Here is a 16,148-nt window from a genome sequence, read left to right on the forward strand (position 1 = left end):
AGGTGAATAATTTGACAGCAGAATACAAGAACCATGAACTGTTGTCAAGATTCCAGTTCATTAATCCTTGGTCAAAATCCCTAGTTCTGAGTTTTCCTGTTTAGACTTCATTTTTAAACCAAGATGAGTTTCAGCAATTTAAACTTTGTGGTCCTCAGAATTCCATAAATGTAGCTGTTGTATATTTTACCACTATCAAATGAAATGTGCAAATATAGTCTACCCTGTTGAGACAGCATTAGAGATAAGGGTGTAGAAGCTGATGTTAGGCTCCATAAAATGTTGCTGTTTACTTAAAAAAAGAAAAGGAAATGTCTGTCATTTCTTTATTTTTGACCAAATTAACCGACATCTATTGATATGGTTGGCCATTTGATTAGGATAACATCTGCAAAATTTCAAATCAATTGTTTCTTGTGTGGTTATTTGGGAGGAATTGGTAAAGTTTGGAAGTAGTAAATCAAAAAGATTGTCCCCCTTTCCAATATTATTTGAGCGAAGGTGGCTCTGCCCATATCCCATTCTTGCATATCTTCCACACCGTTGTTTCAGATTAGGCAGGATGCTGGAGAGAACAAAATAACTTGTTTCATTTGTCAAATTTAATTCCATGTGCGAATTTTGTGGCTTGTTCTTTGCATTGATGAGGATGGCTCCACAAGAGTAGATATGTGGCTAAAGTTTGCATCTTGTCCTGAAGTGTGATAAGCACTTTCATATAACCAGTGTTCATGTATATTTGTGTGTGCAAATGCACAAGTGCTCATATATGTGAAATATGTAGATGAAACAAAGCATTTGTGGCAAAGATACAGAATAGGCTGAAAACCAAGAATTACCTAGTGGGGGAGGGGGGGAAGAAACAGTGGCAGGCATTTGTGGATGCAGGTGTGTGTTTTCAGAGCCATGTAGCATCTTCACATCTGCCTTCCACTACTGGACTACAACCGTCTTTCTCCAAGAGCTAACTGATATTTTTGGAGTCCTCCACCAGCTAATCCTTGAGAGAAACACTTGCATGCCAAGTATAACTGGCTGTTGAGATAAGAAAAGCTGGGTCTGGATCATAGTTGAGTTCTGTCTCTCCCCTCCCTCCATTTCTTCCCACTCTATTAATATCCTTTAAAATAACTGGGGAGGGAAGTATATCTGGAAAGTAACATTCAATTTCAGCATAGGTGATGAAAGATATACACTGCCCATTTTTAAATCACACATTTATTTTTAACATTTCTTTGGCAGAGGGAGAAGGTAGGTGTGGACAAAGTCCCTTTCCCACAGGAAGCAACACCCACTGACTTGCTTTTTTCCTAAGGCTGCAAACTCATCATTGCACAGAGGAAGAAAGCAAGATGAATGGTGGTTGTGGCTGCTCCTTCTTGTTCCTATCCCAACTCATTCATCAGTTTTGAGCAGAGAAGTGAACAGACCAGATGTGACAGTAGGGTCAGTGATTTTCTGAAGGTCAATAGCAAATTTCACAAAGCCTATGGGTTTTAGAAGGCAGGTGGCAATTCTTCCCCTGACTAAGTACCTGATTCTTTTACCTTGATAATACTGTACTTCTGCTGTGAATCTTTGGGAGCAAATGCACCAATAAGACGCTCTTTCAAAGTTTAGCACTTAAATTCAAAGAACTCGTACCTGGGAAAAGCTACTTGTTTAATGTCTCTGTGATACACAATTTTTGTTGCCCACTTTACATACCAGCCTTCAGAACTGCTGAAAGAATCCATCGATCATTTCCTACAGAAGACTGCAGCAGAGAATGACAGAATTGAAAAGGACTATTTATTTCATCAGGTCCTAACCTGTAAAGAGTGCAGAAACCATATTAAAGTATGCCTGGTAGAAGGTTCTTCAGCCATTCTTGAACACAGTCAGTGAATGGGAGACCACCGCCACTTTAAATAATTATGATTGTTGAACTGCTCTACTAAAACACTCCTCCACTCAATGACTACACTATGTCTACCTGTAATTTAAATCTATTATGCTGCCCACTGAACTCTAGAAATTCTTTTGTCTTTTGATACTTGAAAAGTGCTTTTACATCTTCTTTCAATGAGTTTTCACAAACTTAAACATACACTGTTCTGGGATGTTCTTGGTGCTCTCTAAGCTTGGATGCCTCCTTGCAGAACCTCTATTACTTAAGTAGCTAACATGATCACTAGCACTGATATTACCTAGCTGGATAATTAAATATCTGTAAACAAACAACCAAATTCAGAGAGCATCAAAAACTGCACAGTCCAACCTTAAGCTACATATATCTTCTTCTGTTGAATGTGATGTTCCTTTTAGGACTTAATTTCCAGTCCCTTTTATCCACCTTGTTGACTTTACCTCTGTCTCAGTTTGTCTGATTCCTTCTGAAAGATAGCTGGAATTGGGCATAGTACACAAGGTAGAGTCTGGCAGAGTATAGTAGAATTATTATTTTCAATTATTTAGACATTATATTCTATTCATAAAATTGCTATTGCTTTCTTGGCAGCCATGTCACATAGCTGAATAATATTTGATCAAGATCTTTTTCACACATACTATAACAAAGTTAGGTATCTCCTGCTTCAAATTATATATTTTTCCATAAGAAGAAAGCTACATTTATCACTGTTACATTTCATTTTGTAATTTTCAGACCACTTCTTTAACATGTCAAGATCAATTTGAAATTTGCTTTTATCTTCTAAGATAATTAGTTATCCCACCTAGTGTTGTGCTGTTTATAAACAAACATTCCTCTTCATCTCTTATTCCTTATTCAAGACATGAATCTATTGTGTTTTTTTGTTTCTTTGTTGACTGATTTATATAGTTACTTGCTTGATATACAACTCAGGACAGCATAAGTTGAAGAATACTCATTGCAGAAGAAATGTCCTAATAGAATGTATCTGTGTGAGATGCTGATTGACCTTCTTCCAATGGAGCCACATATCTAGAAGAAGCATCATTTTTTTAAAAAAAGAAGTTACCAATTGTTGTTCTGTGCAAAACTACTGCTTCAGCAACTGAAAGTAGATGGTATGAATTCCAGGGCTACCTCATTTAGCTAGCTGGTAATAAGAAGAAAGCCCTGGGGGTATGGCTCCATTTTCTCCCCAAATGTTTTTAGAATCGGGCATTCTAGGAAATCTAAAATGGTTGCCACCAGCCAGTGAAGTTTTATTATCACCTTTTCCTGTGTTACCCCTTTCCTATGGAATTGCTAGCTATGAGACTTTGTTCTCTTTTTTGCCAAAAAACAAATTTAGGTCTCCCAGGTTTTTTTTTAAAGCAGTAAGAATTTAATTGCATGTAGAGTATCAATGTGAAGTATGCAGTCAGTTTTAATGCAGATATTTAGGTTTCAGTAATCAGAAATTTGAAAAATTCAAGTTACTTTTTCTCTGGGGTTATATTTGCAGGATCCTGATACTAAATTGGAAGAGATGGAATGTGCAAATAAATATTTTTTTCTTGGACTACACGTGATAGTTTTGAGTACATTGTACAAAATAGTATTGTGAGGGTGGTGGGCGTTTCTCTTGTTTCTGGAAAGTAATAAATGCTCATTCTTTCCTTGCCAGCCTCTAGAGTCAGCTTTCTTTTTGATGATGTTTTGATCCTATTTTTATTCTTCTTGTGTTAACAGAACCCAAGAAAAAGAAAAAAGAAGGCAAGAAACAGGAGAAGCCATTGGAATAGGGAAGCTATGCTCGCCATGACAATGGGACTTCCTTGAATGTAATTGGTTAACAAGTTTCATTGACACCTAGTCATTTTATCCAGAAGTTATTTATAGCTTAATTGTACAATAGGGAAAAATAAGCATACAAATGCATCCTCTTTTCTCTCTTTTTTTTTTTACCCCACTATTGCATTTCTCCAACTTGTTGGTCTTCCAGTGAGTCAGACGACAACTGTCATCCATCATCTTTCTGGGTGGACATGATGGGAGTTGTAATGCTACACACCTTGGAATGATCCAAGTTGAGGAAAGTTGATATTCTAGTATTTTAAATGTATAATCTTAGTGGCATGTGTAGAAATCTTCAATAAAGGCAGCAATATCATTTATTATGAGTGCCATTATGTATGAGAAAGTATAGATTCATTTTAAATTCCTCCTTTACTCTGCCAAGTCCACTTTGGATCTGCATGTTTGTGACTTACATGGGACTCCCAAGGTGTAGCCTATGAGGGTTCTATGATGTCATAATGGTCTGGGCAGACAGGCCTTCATATGTATAAAATAGACAGAACTTCCTCCACCAAGTTTTTATGTTTTATAATAGCAAAAGTAGATTTCTATATGCAGGTTGTACCAGCCCTGAAATAGCTAACTTAGTTCTAACTTACAGCTTTTAATAAAACATTTTAAAACTATAGTCCATAATGATTTTTTATCTCCTTCCTGAATACATTTCCCATTTCAGGGCAGAATTACTTCATGGTAAGCATGAAAATTCATTTCCACCACTTCTGGTTACTGTTCTGCTATCAAAAATTGAAGAAAAGGCTGCAGAGCCAAAATATGTTTTTCACCCCACTAAGATGGATTGAAACATTCTTACTCGATGGTGTGATTCCATGATATTATTCAATAGAGGGAGTCTTTGACATACAACAGTTCGTTTAGTGACCATTCAAAATTACAGTGGCACTGAAAGCAGTGACTTTTGATGTTTTTTCACATGACTGTCACAACATCCCCATAGTCACATGATCAAAATTCAAACACCTGGCACCTGGTTCATATTTATGATGGCTGCAGTGTCCTGGAGTCATGTGATCGAACACTTTTGCAAACCTCTGACAAGCAAAGTCAAAGGGGAAGCCAGATTCACTTAACAACCATGTTATTAATTTAACAACTGCAGTGACTGCAACTGTGGCAAAAAAAGGTCGTGAAATGGGGGAAAACTCACTTAACTGTCGCACTTAGCAACAGAAATTTTGGGCTCAATTGTGGTCATGTTGAGAACTACCTGTAGTATGTGATATAATAGCAGGTGATGATGATGAATTTAACAAAACTTTCATCCAACTGAAAAGCTACCTTTATTTCCCACATGATCTTGCTAATAACTGTTCGTATTTGAACTGCTCTTGGAAAGTATGCATTTGATTATTTCCCTCATCCTATAACTTCCTGCCCAAAGAATTACAAATTTTGAAAGTCTCTTTATCACTCATTTCATGAGATAGTTCTTTTCTTTAAAAAATCAGATGATATTAAAGAGATTGCTTTGAAAAAAAACAACCCTAAGCCTAACCCTCTCTTGGAAATAAATTTCATGTGTTGACTCAGACTACTCCTTATTAAGAAGTACACAGAAAATCTGCAATGGTTAGTAGACACCAACAGACATAATCAATCATATAGAAAGGTAACCTGGATAAGAAATGAAATACAACCTTTACAATATTTAACTGCAGGAAGAAATGACAAAGCAGACAGAGATAATTCTTAAAAGTTCTGAAGTTCTTCCAGAACCAAGAGATCAAAGACTGCTTGATTGCCCCAGTAGATAAAATTAAATTTAATGGGTTTATGTCAGTTGTGGAATTCAGCCGCTTCACACCAGTTTGGCAGAAATGGTAGCTAAATTTTGCTGAATTTGGAGAACCAGCTGAATGCACACTGCTTCTGAAAGTCCAGTCTAGGCCTCAGAGGCCTTCCAGGCCTAGAATGGCCTGCTGGAAGTGCATGGATGCCACTTCCGGAAGTCTAGGCCTCGGAGGCCCAGGCCTGCATCCAATAAGAGTTCAGGTATTTGAATCCCACCACTGGCTTATGTTAATAGAAAAGCCAGTGATGATGGAATATTGTGATAAGTCCCTTATTGCTCAAACTATGGACACAAACAATTTGAGAAGCGAACAAAAAGAATATTTTCCATTTAAATCATGGACAGCTTTTGTATCAGAAGCACCAAGGCACTTCTGGGTTGAAAGAATTAGCTGGTGACAGCCCCAGTGCCCTGGGGACATGCAGTTGGGGGCTCCTTTCATATCCCTGGCAGTTGTTGGAATGAAGGACGGGAGCTCAACCCTGCCCCATGGCAGTACACACATTTTGAATGTGGGCTTCCTAGCCTCCACCCAGCAACCTAACCACGTGAGCCACCATGTTCCTATAAATTGTTGATAAAAGACAAACATCCCTACCACACACTTTAAGTGCAGAAAAAGAGTACAGAAATAGTAAGCAGAAGAAATTGGAAGCAGAAGAAAAGAACTATATAACTAATGTACTGTTACTGTAACCAGGGATTTTTTTTGTCATAGAAAGCTCAGAACGGAGTTACGGCACCTTTTTTGGATGGAACCTTATAGGATAGGCAAGGTGGGTTGTATGGCATGTGTGAGTTCTGGCACCTTTTTCTTTTACAAAAAAAGTACTGACTGTAACCTTAAATAACTTAAGGTTACAGCAACAGTACGTCTCCTCATGTGTTTCTATCCTTGCAAAAACATTCTTGTTTCAACTGCATTCATAAACCATTTCATACAGTGGTTTTTCTTTCAATGTTTAACTAACCCCTCACCTTCATTTCTGTGCATTTATTCAGCCATTCCACTCCACAAAATCAGGCCACCTTCGATCAGATCTGTTGCATCCTCCTGTGTTCTCTTAGTTTACAGATACACAGCATAATAATTTTTCTTCCTTTCGTTTGTTTACCATTTAGTCCTCTATAGTCTAATCTTCTTGATGCCATAATCATCACCAGGTAAGCCCGAGATACTGACTTCTGTGGTCTACAATGACTTTAATCAATTAAGGCTTTCACATTTTAAAGTAAAATTTAGAAAGAGTAAACTAGTTTATCAAGCTTAGTTGTACTCAAGCCACTAATTCATCATTCCTTGCTAGTGGTAAAGAAATACCAGTTAATTTTAGCACATTTCAGTCATTTAAAGTGAAACTCCCATTTTTTTAAAGTATGCTTTATTTATTTAGCTCATGGCATACAATGTCAAGGAAATCTACACATGCTAGACACAATGTAGTCCTAACAGCCTAGACTGCTACTTCATTCCGTTTGGGGCTTCAACACCTATTGGTGGTGGACTGCAGAGGGCAAACTAGCTTTGCACCAATTAGCCAGCGGCACTCAGGTTGCTGGCTCTTCCAGGCTCATCCACCAGTCTTGCCTTGCCTAATGTTGCGACACCTGAAGCAGGCTAAACAATATTCTATGTAAGCTAAGATGTTTCATCTAGAGACTCTGTACAAGCCAGTGTACAACTACTCACATCTCATCAAATAGCAATTATATACACATAGATAATTATTGGTACACACTCAGGATGTAAAATAATAAATATAAATGAAGAAACATTTCTGGTATTAAGTCAGGTAACAACTTTGCCTCAGATACCCCTTCCAACTGCCTAATTGATCTATTACTTACTTGCTTACTTACTTATTTAGCAAAATTATATGGCCACCCAACTCACACACAGATGATTCTGTGGGACTTAAAACTTTAAAATCCACAAAGTAAAAGCCCATAGCCTCCCTCCCCTATAGTAACAACAACACAAGCAAATTAATCATTTGATCTGCTGTGTCTCCATTTGTGGTCTGACAAAATTATATCTTCAGGGCCTTGAAGAAAAGCATAAAGGTGAGGGCCAATCATACTTTAGAGGTGAGGTGGAGATGATGTTCTCCTTCTTAAACACGCACACAAACAGTGTTGCTTATCTTATACAAAGTTGCTCCATTTTTTCTTCTTCTATTAGAATACTGCTAATATTTCAGCCAAAAAGATGTACCTACATGGAGGCAATTTAGTCATATGGAGAGAATGGATGAGGATTAAATTGCAAAATCAATGAGCTGAGAAGAAGAATGCAGGTCATTTTCTGCTTACAGCCATTTGTTTCCGACTGTTTGAAGTTTACAACAGCACTGAAAAAAATGACTTACAACAAATACACTTACAGACATCACAGCCTCCCCATGGCCACATGATCCACATTCAGGTGTTTGGTGACTGGCATATATTTATGTGAGTTGCACTATCTTGGGAGTCATGTGACTGCCATTTGCAACCTTCCTAATCAGCTTCCAAGAAAGAGAGACAATGAGAGAAGCCGGATTTGCTTAATGAATATGTGAGTTATTTAACTACAGTAATTCGTTTAGCAACCGTGGCAAAAAAAAAGTTGTAAAATCTGGCCTAACTCTCTTAACAACTGCTTTGCTTAACAGCAGAAATTCTGGTCCCCACTGTGGTCTTAAGTTGAGGACTACCAGTACTGAGAAAGTTGTGGTTGAATGGAGATGATGAGATCTTCAGATAGAGAAGTGAGCAGCTGGAAGAAAGAAAGGCAACATCTGAATGGGTGTATTGACATAGTAGAAACAAGATTAAATTCCAATGATAGACAAGGACGGAGATACATAGCAAACGGTGTTAGAGACCACTGAAGTCTCTAACTTGGCCAAGGGCCAATCTGAAACCAGACAGGATTGTTATTCAAGTTGGTACAAGTAACTTCTATATTTAAGGAGGAAAATGTCCTATTAGGAATCTGTAAACATCTACACATAACCATTAAGTATGAATTTAAATTTACAGAAGGATCTTATGTTTAACATTTTGCCATGCAGAGGCTGTGTTAGCCTCAGTTCACTTAGAGATTCACCAAATGATATACAGTAATTGGAACAGAAGACCCAAATCTGCGCAAGCAATTGCTTGTTTTCTTTTCCATTTCTTCTCTTTTGCCTTAATGATTTTTCGAATACTTGTTTTCTGTGTTTTGCACAATGTTGCTTACCCCAAAAGGATAAAGCAGATCTATCACTACATTGGTACATACAGTATATGTATGTGAAAGATACGTCTATCTTTATAGAAAACATATGTCTTTTATATTGTAAAAACAGACCTGCCCAGCATACATCTATGTATTTGGAATGAAAAAACAGCATAGTTATAATTCTGTACACATTTACCTGGAAGAAAATCCTACTGAGCAAAATGGCTTGAAACATCAGATGCTTGAATGTTTCCTAACAACACCCACAATCTTTCTCTCTTTATGCTACCAATATCCCTATTATTTCACCGAAACCTTGAAACGGTTATAAGGTTGGTTTAACAAAGGTATGACTTCTGTGGATTGCTTATTTTTATATCTAAGCAAAGAACATGACAAGATAGCAAGTTCAAAATCTCATCAGGAGGGGAAAAAAACTGTTTGTAGCCAGTGACCACAGTTCTACGTATTTAAAATTTTCCTCCTTAGCTGCTTAAGAGCACAGTGGGCAGTATGGTAATATTATGAAATCTAAGAAGGAGCGATATGATAGATTTTTTTAAAAAAAATATTTTGCATTGTTTTTATGGAGGATTTAACATTTGACAGGTGCATTCAACCTATTCAAAATTTATATACCAAATACAATACTGTATATGCCAGGGCTTTTCAACCAGTGGTACGGGTACCATCTGTGGTACATCGGCACCTGGCAGGTGGTACGTGAGAATCCTAGAAGAGTGGTAGTGTGGGAGGGGAATGAGCTGAACCGGGGGCAGCACCGCACAAGCCTGAGTGAGAGATGGCTAGAGTTGCAGGGCTGTCAGGGCTCAGAGAAAGTGCCAGGATCAGTGCTTCTTCAGGGCTGTCAGGGCTCAGTGGAAGCACCAGGATCAGCACCAGGCTCTAACTGGAGCTCGGCACTGACCCTGGCGTTTCTGCTGAGCCCAGAAGAAGTGCCGATCAGCTGGAATGTTGCAGCATCTTCAGGGTCTTCTGATTTACATTCAGACACACACACACACACACACACACACACACACACACATATTGACCAAATTGAGGCTCTTTTGGCATATGTGTGTGTGTGTGTGTGTGTAGATAGATAGATAGATAGATAGATAGATAGATAGATAGATAGATAGATAGATAGATAGATAGATACATAGATATATCTTTTGTATTGGCCTTGAAAATATTACCCTGCTTGGCAAATATTCATTCTAATGCCCTGGAAAAGTCTTTTCAATGATTTTGAGAATATACGAAGAACGGCTACAGGATTTGGGTTTGGCTAGTATAAAGAAAAGAAGAAATAGGGGAGACATGATAGCGGTGTTCCACTATTTGAGGGGTTGTTCACCAAAGCAGCAGAGGGAAGGACGAGGAGCAATAGCTGGAAACTGATCAAAGAGAAAAGCAACTTGGAATTAAGAGAAACTTCCTGATAGTGAGGACAATCAACCAGTGGAACAGCTTGCCTCCAGAAATCATGGGTGCTCCATCACTGGAAATTTTTAAGAAGAGACTAGACATTCACCTGTCTGTGACAGTGTATGTTCTCCTGCTTGAGCAGGGGGCTGGACTGGAGGACCTTCAAGGTCCCTTCCAGCTCTATTCTATTCTATTCTATTCTATTCTATTCTATTCTATTCTATTCTATTCTATTCTATTCTATTCTATTCTATTCTATTCTATTCTATTCTATTCTATTCTATTCTATTCTATTCTATTTTCTATTCTATTCTATTCTATTCTATTCTATTTTCTATTCTATTCTATTCTATTCTATTCTATTCTATTCTATTCTATTCTATTCTATTCTATTCTATTCTATTCTATTCTATTCTATTCTATTCTATTCTATTCCATTCCATTCCATTCCATTCCATTCCATTCCATTCTATTATTTCTACAGTATTTCTGTGCATAAGAACAGGTTCTAAGGCATTGCTACTTTATGCAGTCAATGAGATTGAAGGCTGAAAGGCACTTCTAAGTTCCACTGTTGTCCCAAAGGATTTATTCTTATGTTTGCATTGCACTGTTCTGCTTACAAGGATAAAATCCCATCCTCGGAGGATCAACGATTTAATGCTAAATGGGAGCAGCTTTAAAAATAGTTTAGCTATATGAACAAATATAGACTTGTTCTCTCCTGTGTTATGCAAATACAGACATTCCTTATGAGATTGTCGTAAAAAGAAAGTTCTCAGTGTCACACAGTGTCTTTGCTGACCAGTTTCTCCCTAGAAGAGGAGAGAAGTCTGTATTTGTTCACATATACTCTAGCTCTTCCTTACCTTAAGATATTTCTTTATGACTCATGAAACTGCAGTGTGTGTTCTAAGAACCAGGCTCCAAGTGCAAAATGCATTTGATGGCAATGTTTAAATTTAAATAAATATATATATATATAAATGCTTGAATAGAGATTGAACATCATTGAAACTTTTGCAGGGAGAGAAGAGATTTTCATTTTTCCTCTTTCTGTGGTTCTGGGGAAAAAAACACCCTCTCCTTTGAAGCTGTTACTTGTTTGAGAAGCACCTGCCCACCACTGTCAATGGGAGATTCCCTCCTTATGTACCTAGCTGTTTTGCAGAAGTGATTTCTATCAGGATAACAACAGGAAGTTGAAGGAAAGTTTAAATTCATCTTTCCAGTCTGTCAAGATGCTGATAATTATCACCCCCACACTTTATTTAATGCCATATCTAGCTTGTCCAGAATTCAACAGGGCTTTATTTTTATTCATTGCATAAAAGGGAATCTGTGGTCCTATGAATGCTGTTGATCTAGAGTTTCCATAAGTTCAAGTGTACATAGCTAATCTGAACGATTTTCCGCATTGCAAGGTAGCACATCCAAGAAGCAATCTAGAAGTGCCTGCTTTAAATTTATTGTAAAGTTACATTAACAGAACCTTACAAGTCTGAAAATACATCTCTCCCCCTTCATCTTTATTGTCCAAGAAACTAGTAGAGTCCTTTCTGTTTGTCATGTGCATTCCTTCTGTGGATTCAGTTGTCATTTGTCTGGCCATCGTCTAGTCTCTAGGTCTCCCTCCTGCCTTCCAAGGTCATTCTGAACAGAAAGTTGCTGACATTGAGAAATACTGCTGTAGAATATCTACATTGTGCACAATTACCTCAATGCATGGTGTAGATATTCTTTAGATATTCTACAGCAGTGTTTCTCAACATCAGCAGCTTCACGAATTGGAGACTTAAACTCCCAGTATTCATGCTCCCAGAATTCTGGGAGTTGAAGACCACACATCTTAAAAGTTGCCAAGGGTGAGAAAAGTTGTTCTAGAGTATAACAACTTTCCCTCTACTGCAGAACATATTACTGTCTTAGTAATGTACTGATATCATTACTTTACCCTCATCATAATTTTGTGAAGTGGGCCAGGATCTGATGGTGTCAGCCTGAGGTGAACTACATTCTCCATTACTCAAGTCCTATGTACTATCCACTTCATGATTCTTTGCCAGATTATCTATGACTTTCCCTTCGGGAAAGGGCGGTATATAAATATAATATAATAAATAAATAAATAAATAAATAAATAAATAAATAAATAAATAAATAAATAAATAAATAAATAAATAAATAATCTATAGCGGTTCTACTAGTCTCCACCTGTTTTTGAATGCAAGAGTTCAAAGATAGCATCCAGAATTTTTTAAAATATCCTGAACAAAATAGAAAATTACAAATACACATGCCTCCAAATAATACAGTTTTTGTATGCAAATTTCCTCAGCATGCACCATTTTTGCAAATCATCTCCCCTTCTGTAATAGATTTTATCCATGCTTTTTATGAATATGTGCACTTTTATTAGCTTCCCTATAATATACTGTAAAACATTCATTATTGAATGCATTGTAAAATTTGAAAACTCTAGACTGTGAATGATAACTAAGTTGGTTCGTGCAGTGGCTTGATAATGCAATATTCAAATGTGGACAAAATGAATTTCCTCCACATTGAAAAATCACCAAAGATTTTCGAGTAAACACAGGTCATTAGTTAAGGGAGCAGGGAAACAGCATTTAGAGATAATTCTCGACTTACAACAGTTCATTTAGCGACCATTTGAAGTTACAACATCCCTGAAAAAAGATGACCATTTTTCATACTTACAACCACTACAGCATCCCATGGTCATATGATCAAAATTGGCAACTGACTCATATTTATGAAGATTATGTGATCGCTTACTGTAACCTTCTGACAAGCAAGATCAATGGGGAAGCCAGATTCATTTAACAACTGGGTTACTAATTTAACAAGTACAGTGATTCACTTAACAACTGTGGAAAGGAAGGTCATAAAATGGGACAAAACTCACTTAACAAATGTCCCCGCTTAGCAACAGGAAAATTGGGCTCAATTGTGATTGTAAATCAAAGACTACATCTATTTCCAACTTCACTTTAGCTTTCTCTTTTAAAATGGCTGAAAACGTTATCTGTGTATTCTCTTTCAGTACTAACTGAAATCTACTGATGGGCTGAAACTTGCATCTTTGCCCGTGGGCCAGTCCCAGAATTTCATGGGTAGAAGTGACACATCTGAGCATTCTAGGTATTGAAATCCATACACAGGGAATGTCCAAGTTGGGGGAGGCAGTGGATGCAGAGGTTTAGTTCTTCCCAGGCTTGAGACTTTCCTCTTTGCTAGTTGCACTTTTTGGGTGGGGAAAAAGTGTTCTTAGCTTGATCTCCCTCCATGTCCCAAAGGCTAAAATAATCAGACTATTTCTGAACCTCAGTCCTGGCAAACCCTAAGACGATCCCATACATCTGATTTTGTTCTTGTCTTTTCCCTATGATGTTTTCCCACTGTTGATGCCATGTCTGCCTGCTGTCATTTGAGATGCTTGACAAGTTTGGGGGCTGGAATGAGGCACACATATCAGAAATGTTTTGTCAGTGGGTAGATTTGAACATGGCCAGCACACCATCACTGCTATTCATTCGCTTATCAGTCCAGTTTCCCAACTAAGCAAGTCTTTTGGCTTATCAGTGGATAAAAAAGGGACCTGCCTATTTTGCTCAGGAATAGAGCAGGGTAGTGACAGGAATCATTTGGCACAGGAAGAAAAGATTTCAGAGAAGACAATGTTAAACAGTCTGTCTGTCTGGCTCTCTGTCTGAATTCATTTTCTATGTGTCTCAGCTATCTGCCAAGAGGCTGTTATTTGATCTAATAGTTAAAATACAAAGTGCTCAAAAACTCAAAAGCAAAGACAATAGGTTGGGTGCAGACTTAATGAGAGTACAGCAATTAAAACCTGGACTTTAATTAGTTGATGCTGCTCTTCATTTCCAATAAGAGCTGGAAGGTTTTGGTAGCTAATGGCTGCACAATTTTTTCTTGCCCAAAAGGCTTTAGATAAAAGAGAGATGTAATGAAGAGGAAACCTCTGAGAACTTATTATGGATTCAAGATTTTGCAGAAGACCAAGGAACTATTCAGATATCCCCACTTTATTTATTTATTTATTTATTTTGCAAATTGTTTTTCACTGCAGAGGGAAAACAATGTAATCTGTAGTGAAGCCAGTTTTGTGCTGCCATCGCTATTGTGAAGTTGGGCTACTACAGGCAACAGACAATCTGGCTTCCGCATGAAAGAATGAATCCAAGAGCACTTTTCAGAAAGGACAGTCTGTTCTTTGAATTATTGCGAGTGCTTCTTTGGCTTGATATTTACATCCCAACTTTCTGAGTGGAAATTCTGTTTATAATGTTGATTGTAAGGGGTGGAGGGTTGGTGCCAATTGGCCTCCTGAACTACTTCTCATAAAATTTTAGACTGTTGCCAAGAAAAGTTAATAAATGCAGAAAAGATTGATGAGGGGAAGATGGGAAACACACAACCTAAACTCTGCTTTTTCAACTATTCTCCTATATAAATATGCCACAGCAGGCTGTCTTATCAAAGAGAAGGTAGAATTTGACTTTGCATTCCTTGGTGAGATACCATCTCACGAAACTCCCAGACTGTTTTAAGCAATCTAGGAAATAAACACAGACAGCTAAAATAAATGCTTCATCTCTGTTCTGAGAACATTTCCTTCGGGAACTTTTTTTTTCACAGTTACCTAAGGCTAATACAGTAGAAGCTTTTCCAAGGCCAGATTTCCTAAGAAATGTACAATACAGATATTACCTAGTAAGAATTTTCTAAGTGTAAAAGCTTGAGGACTTAAACTTAAGAGCCATGGTAATGCAGTGGTTAGTTGCTGTATTGTAGGCTAACTCTGAGGACTGCCCGCAGTTCAGTCCTGACCGGCTCAAGGTTGGTAAAATGAGGACCCAGATTGTTAGGGGCAATATGCTGACTCTGTAAACCACTTAGAGAGGGCTGTAAAGCACTGTGAAGCAGTAAGTAGGTCTAAGTGCTATTGCTATTGCTAAACTGATAAAATTACAATTAATAATTGCTGATTGTGAAAATGTGACAATCCTAGACCAAGCCAAGTCCAAAAATGCCAGGGAATTTCTAGAAGCCTGGCACTCTGACAAATCACCCATCAATAGACACACAGACATTAAAAGTGGACAATCACTTAAATATGAGCCAGCAGAGTGCTGAAGTTGCCTAAAAAGCCAACAGAGTGCTAGGCTGCATTAAGAGAGGGATAGAATCATGATCACATGACGTGTTAATACCACTTTACAATGCCTTGGTAAAGCCACACTTGGAATAGTGCATCCAGTTTTGCTCACCACAATGTAAAAAAGATATTGAGACTCTAGATACAGTACAGAGAAGAGCAAAAAAGATGACTAGGGGACTGGAGAATAAAACATATAAGTAACAGTTGCTGGAATTGCGTATGTCTAGTTTAATGAAGAGAAGGACAAGGGGTGACATGAACTTCACATGAAGTACTAATACCACTTTACAATGCCTTGGTAAGGCCACACCTGGAATACTGCATCCAGTTTTGGTCACCATGATGTAAAAAAGATGTCGAGACTCTAGAAAGAGTACAGAGAAGAGCAACAAAGATGATTGGGGGACTGGAGGCTAAAACATATAAGGAACGGTTGCTGGAATTGGGTATGTGTAGTTTAACGAAGAGAAGAGTGAGGGGTGACATGATAGCAGTGTTCCAATATCTCAGGGGCTGCCACAAAGAAGAGGGAGTCAAGCTATTCTCCAAAACACCTGAAAGCAGGACAAGAAGCAACGGATGGAAACTAGTCAAGGAGAGAAGCAACCTAGAACTAAGGAGAAACTTCCTGACAGTTAGAACAATTAACCAGTGGAACAACCTGCCTCCAGAAGTGGTGAATGCTCCAACACTGGAAGTTTTTCAGAAGAGACTGGACAGACATTTGTCTGAAATG

General features: G+C 37.9%; 1 protein-coding gene across 2 annotated transcripts in view; it reads left to right on the forward strand.

Moving 5' to 3' along the window:
* PTN (pleiotrophin) overlaps positions 1-4,324 on the forward strand; it is a 110,800-nt gene extending 106,476 nt beyond the window's left edge. For both annotated transcript variants that reach the window (XM_081332033.1, XM_081332032.1), the window contains one exon: positions 3,644-4,324. In XM_081332033.1, coding sequence (XP_081188159.1) covers positions 3,644-3,696 — 53 coding nt within the window. In that variant the 3' untranslated portion in view covers positions 3,697-4,324. The remainder of the gene's footprint in view (positions 1-3,643) is intronic.
* Positions 4,325-16,148: the final 11,824 nt, after the last annotated feature.

This window comes from Vipera berus (assembly GCF_964194415.1).
Source record: "Vipera berus genome assembly, chromosome: 6".
NCBI lineage: Eukaryota > Metazoa > Chordata > Lepidosauria > Squamata > Viperidae > Vipera > Vipera berus.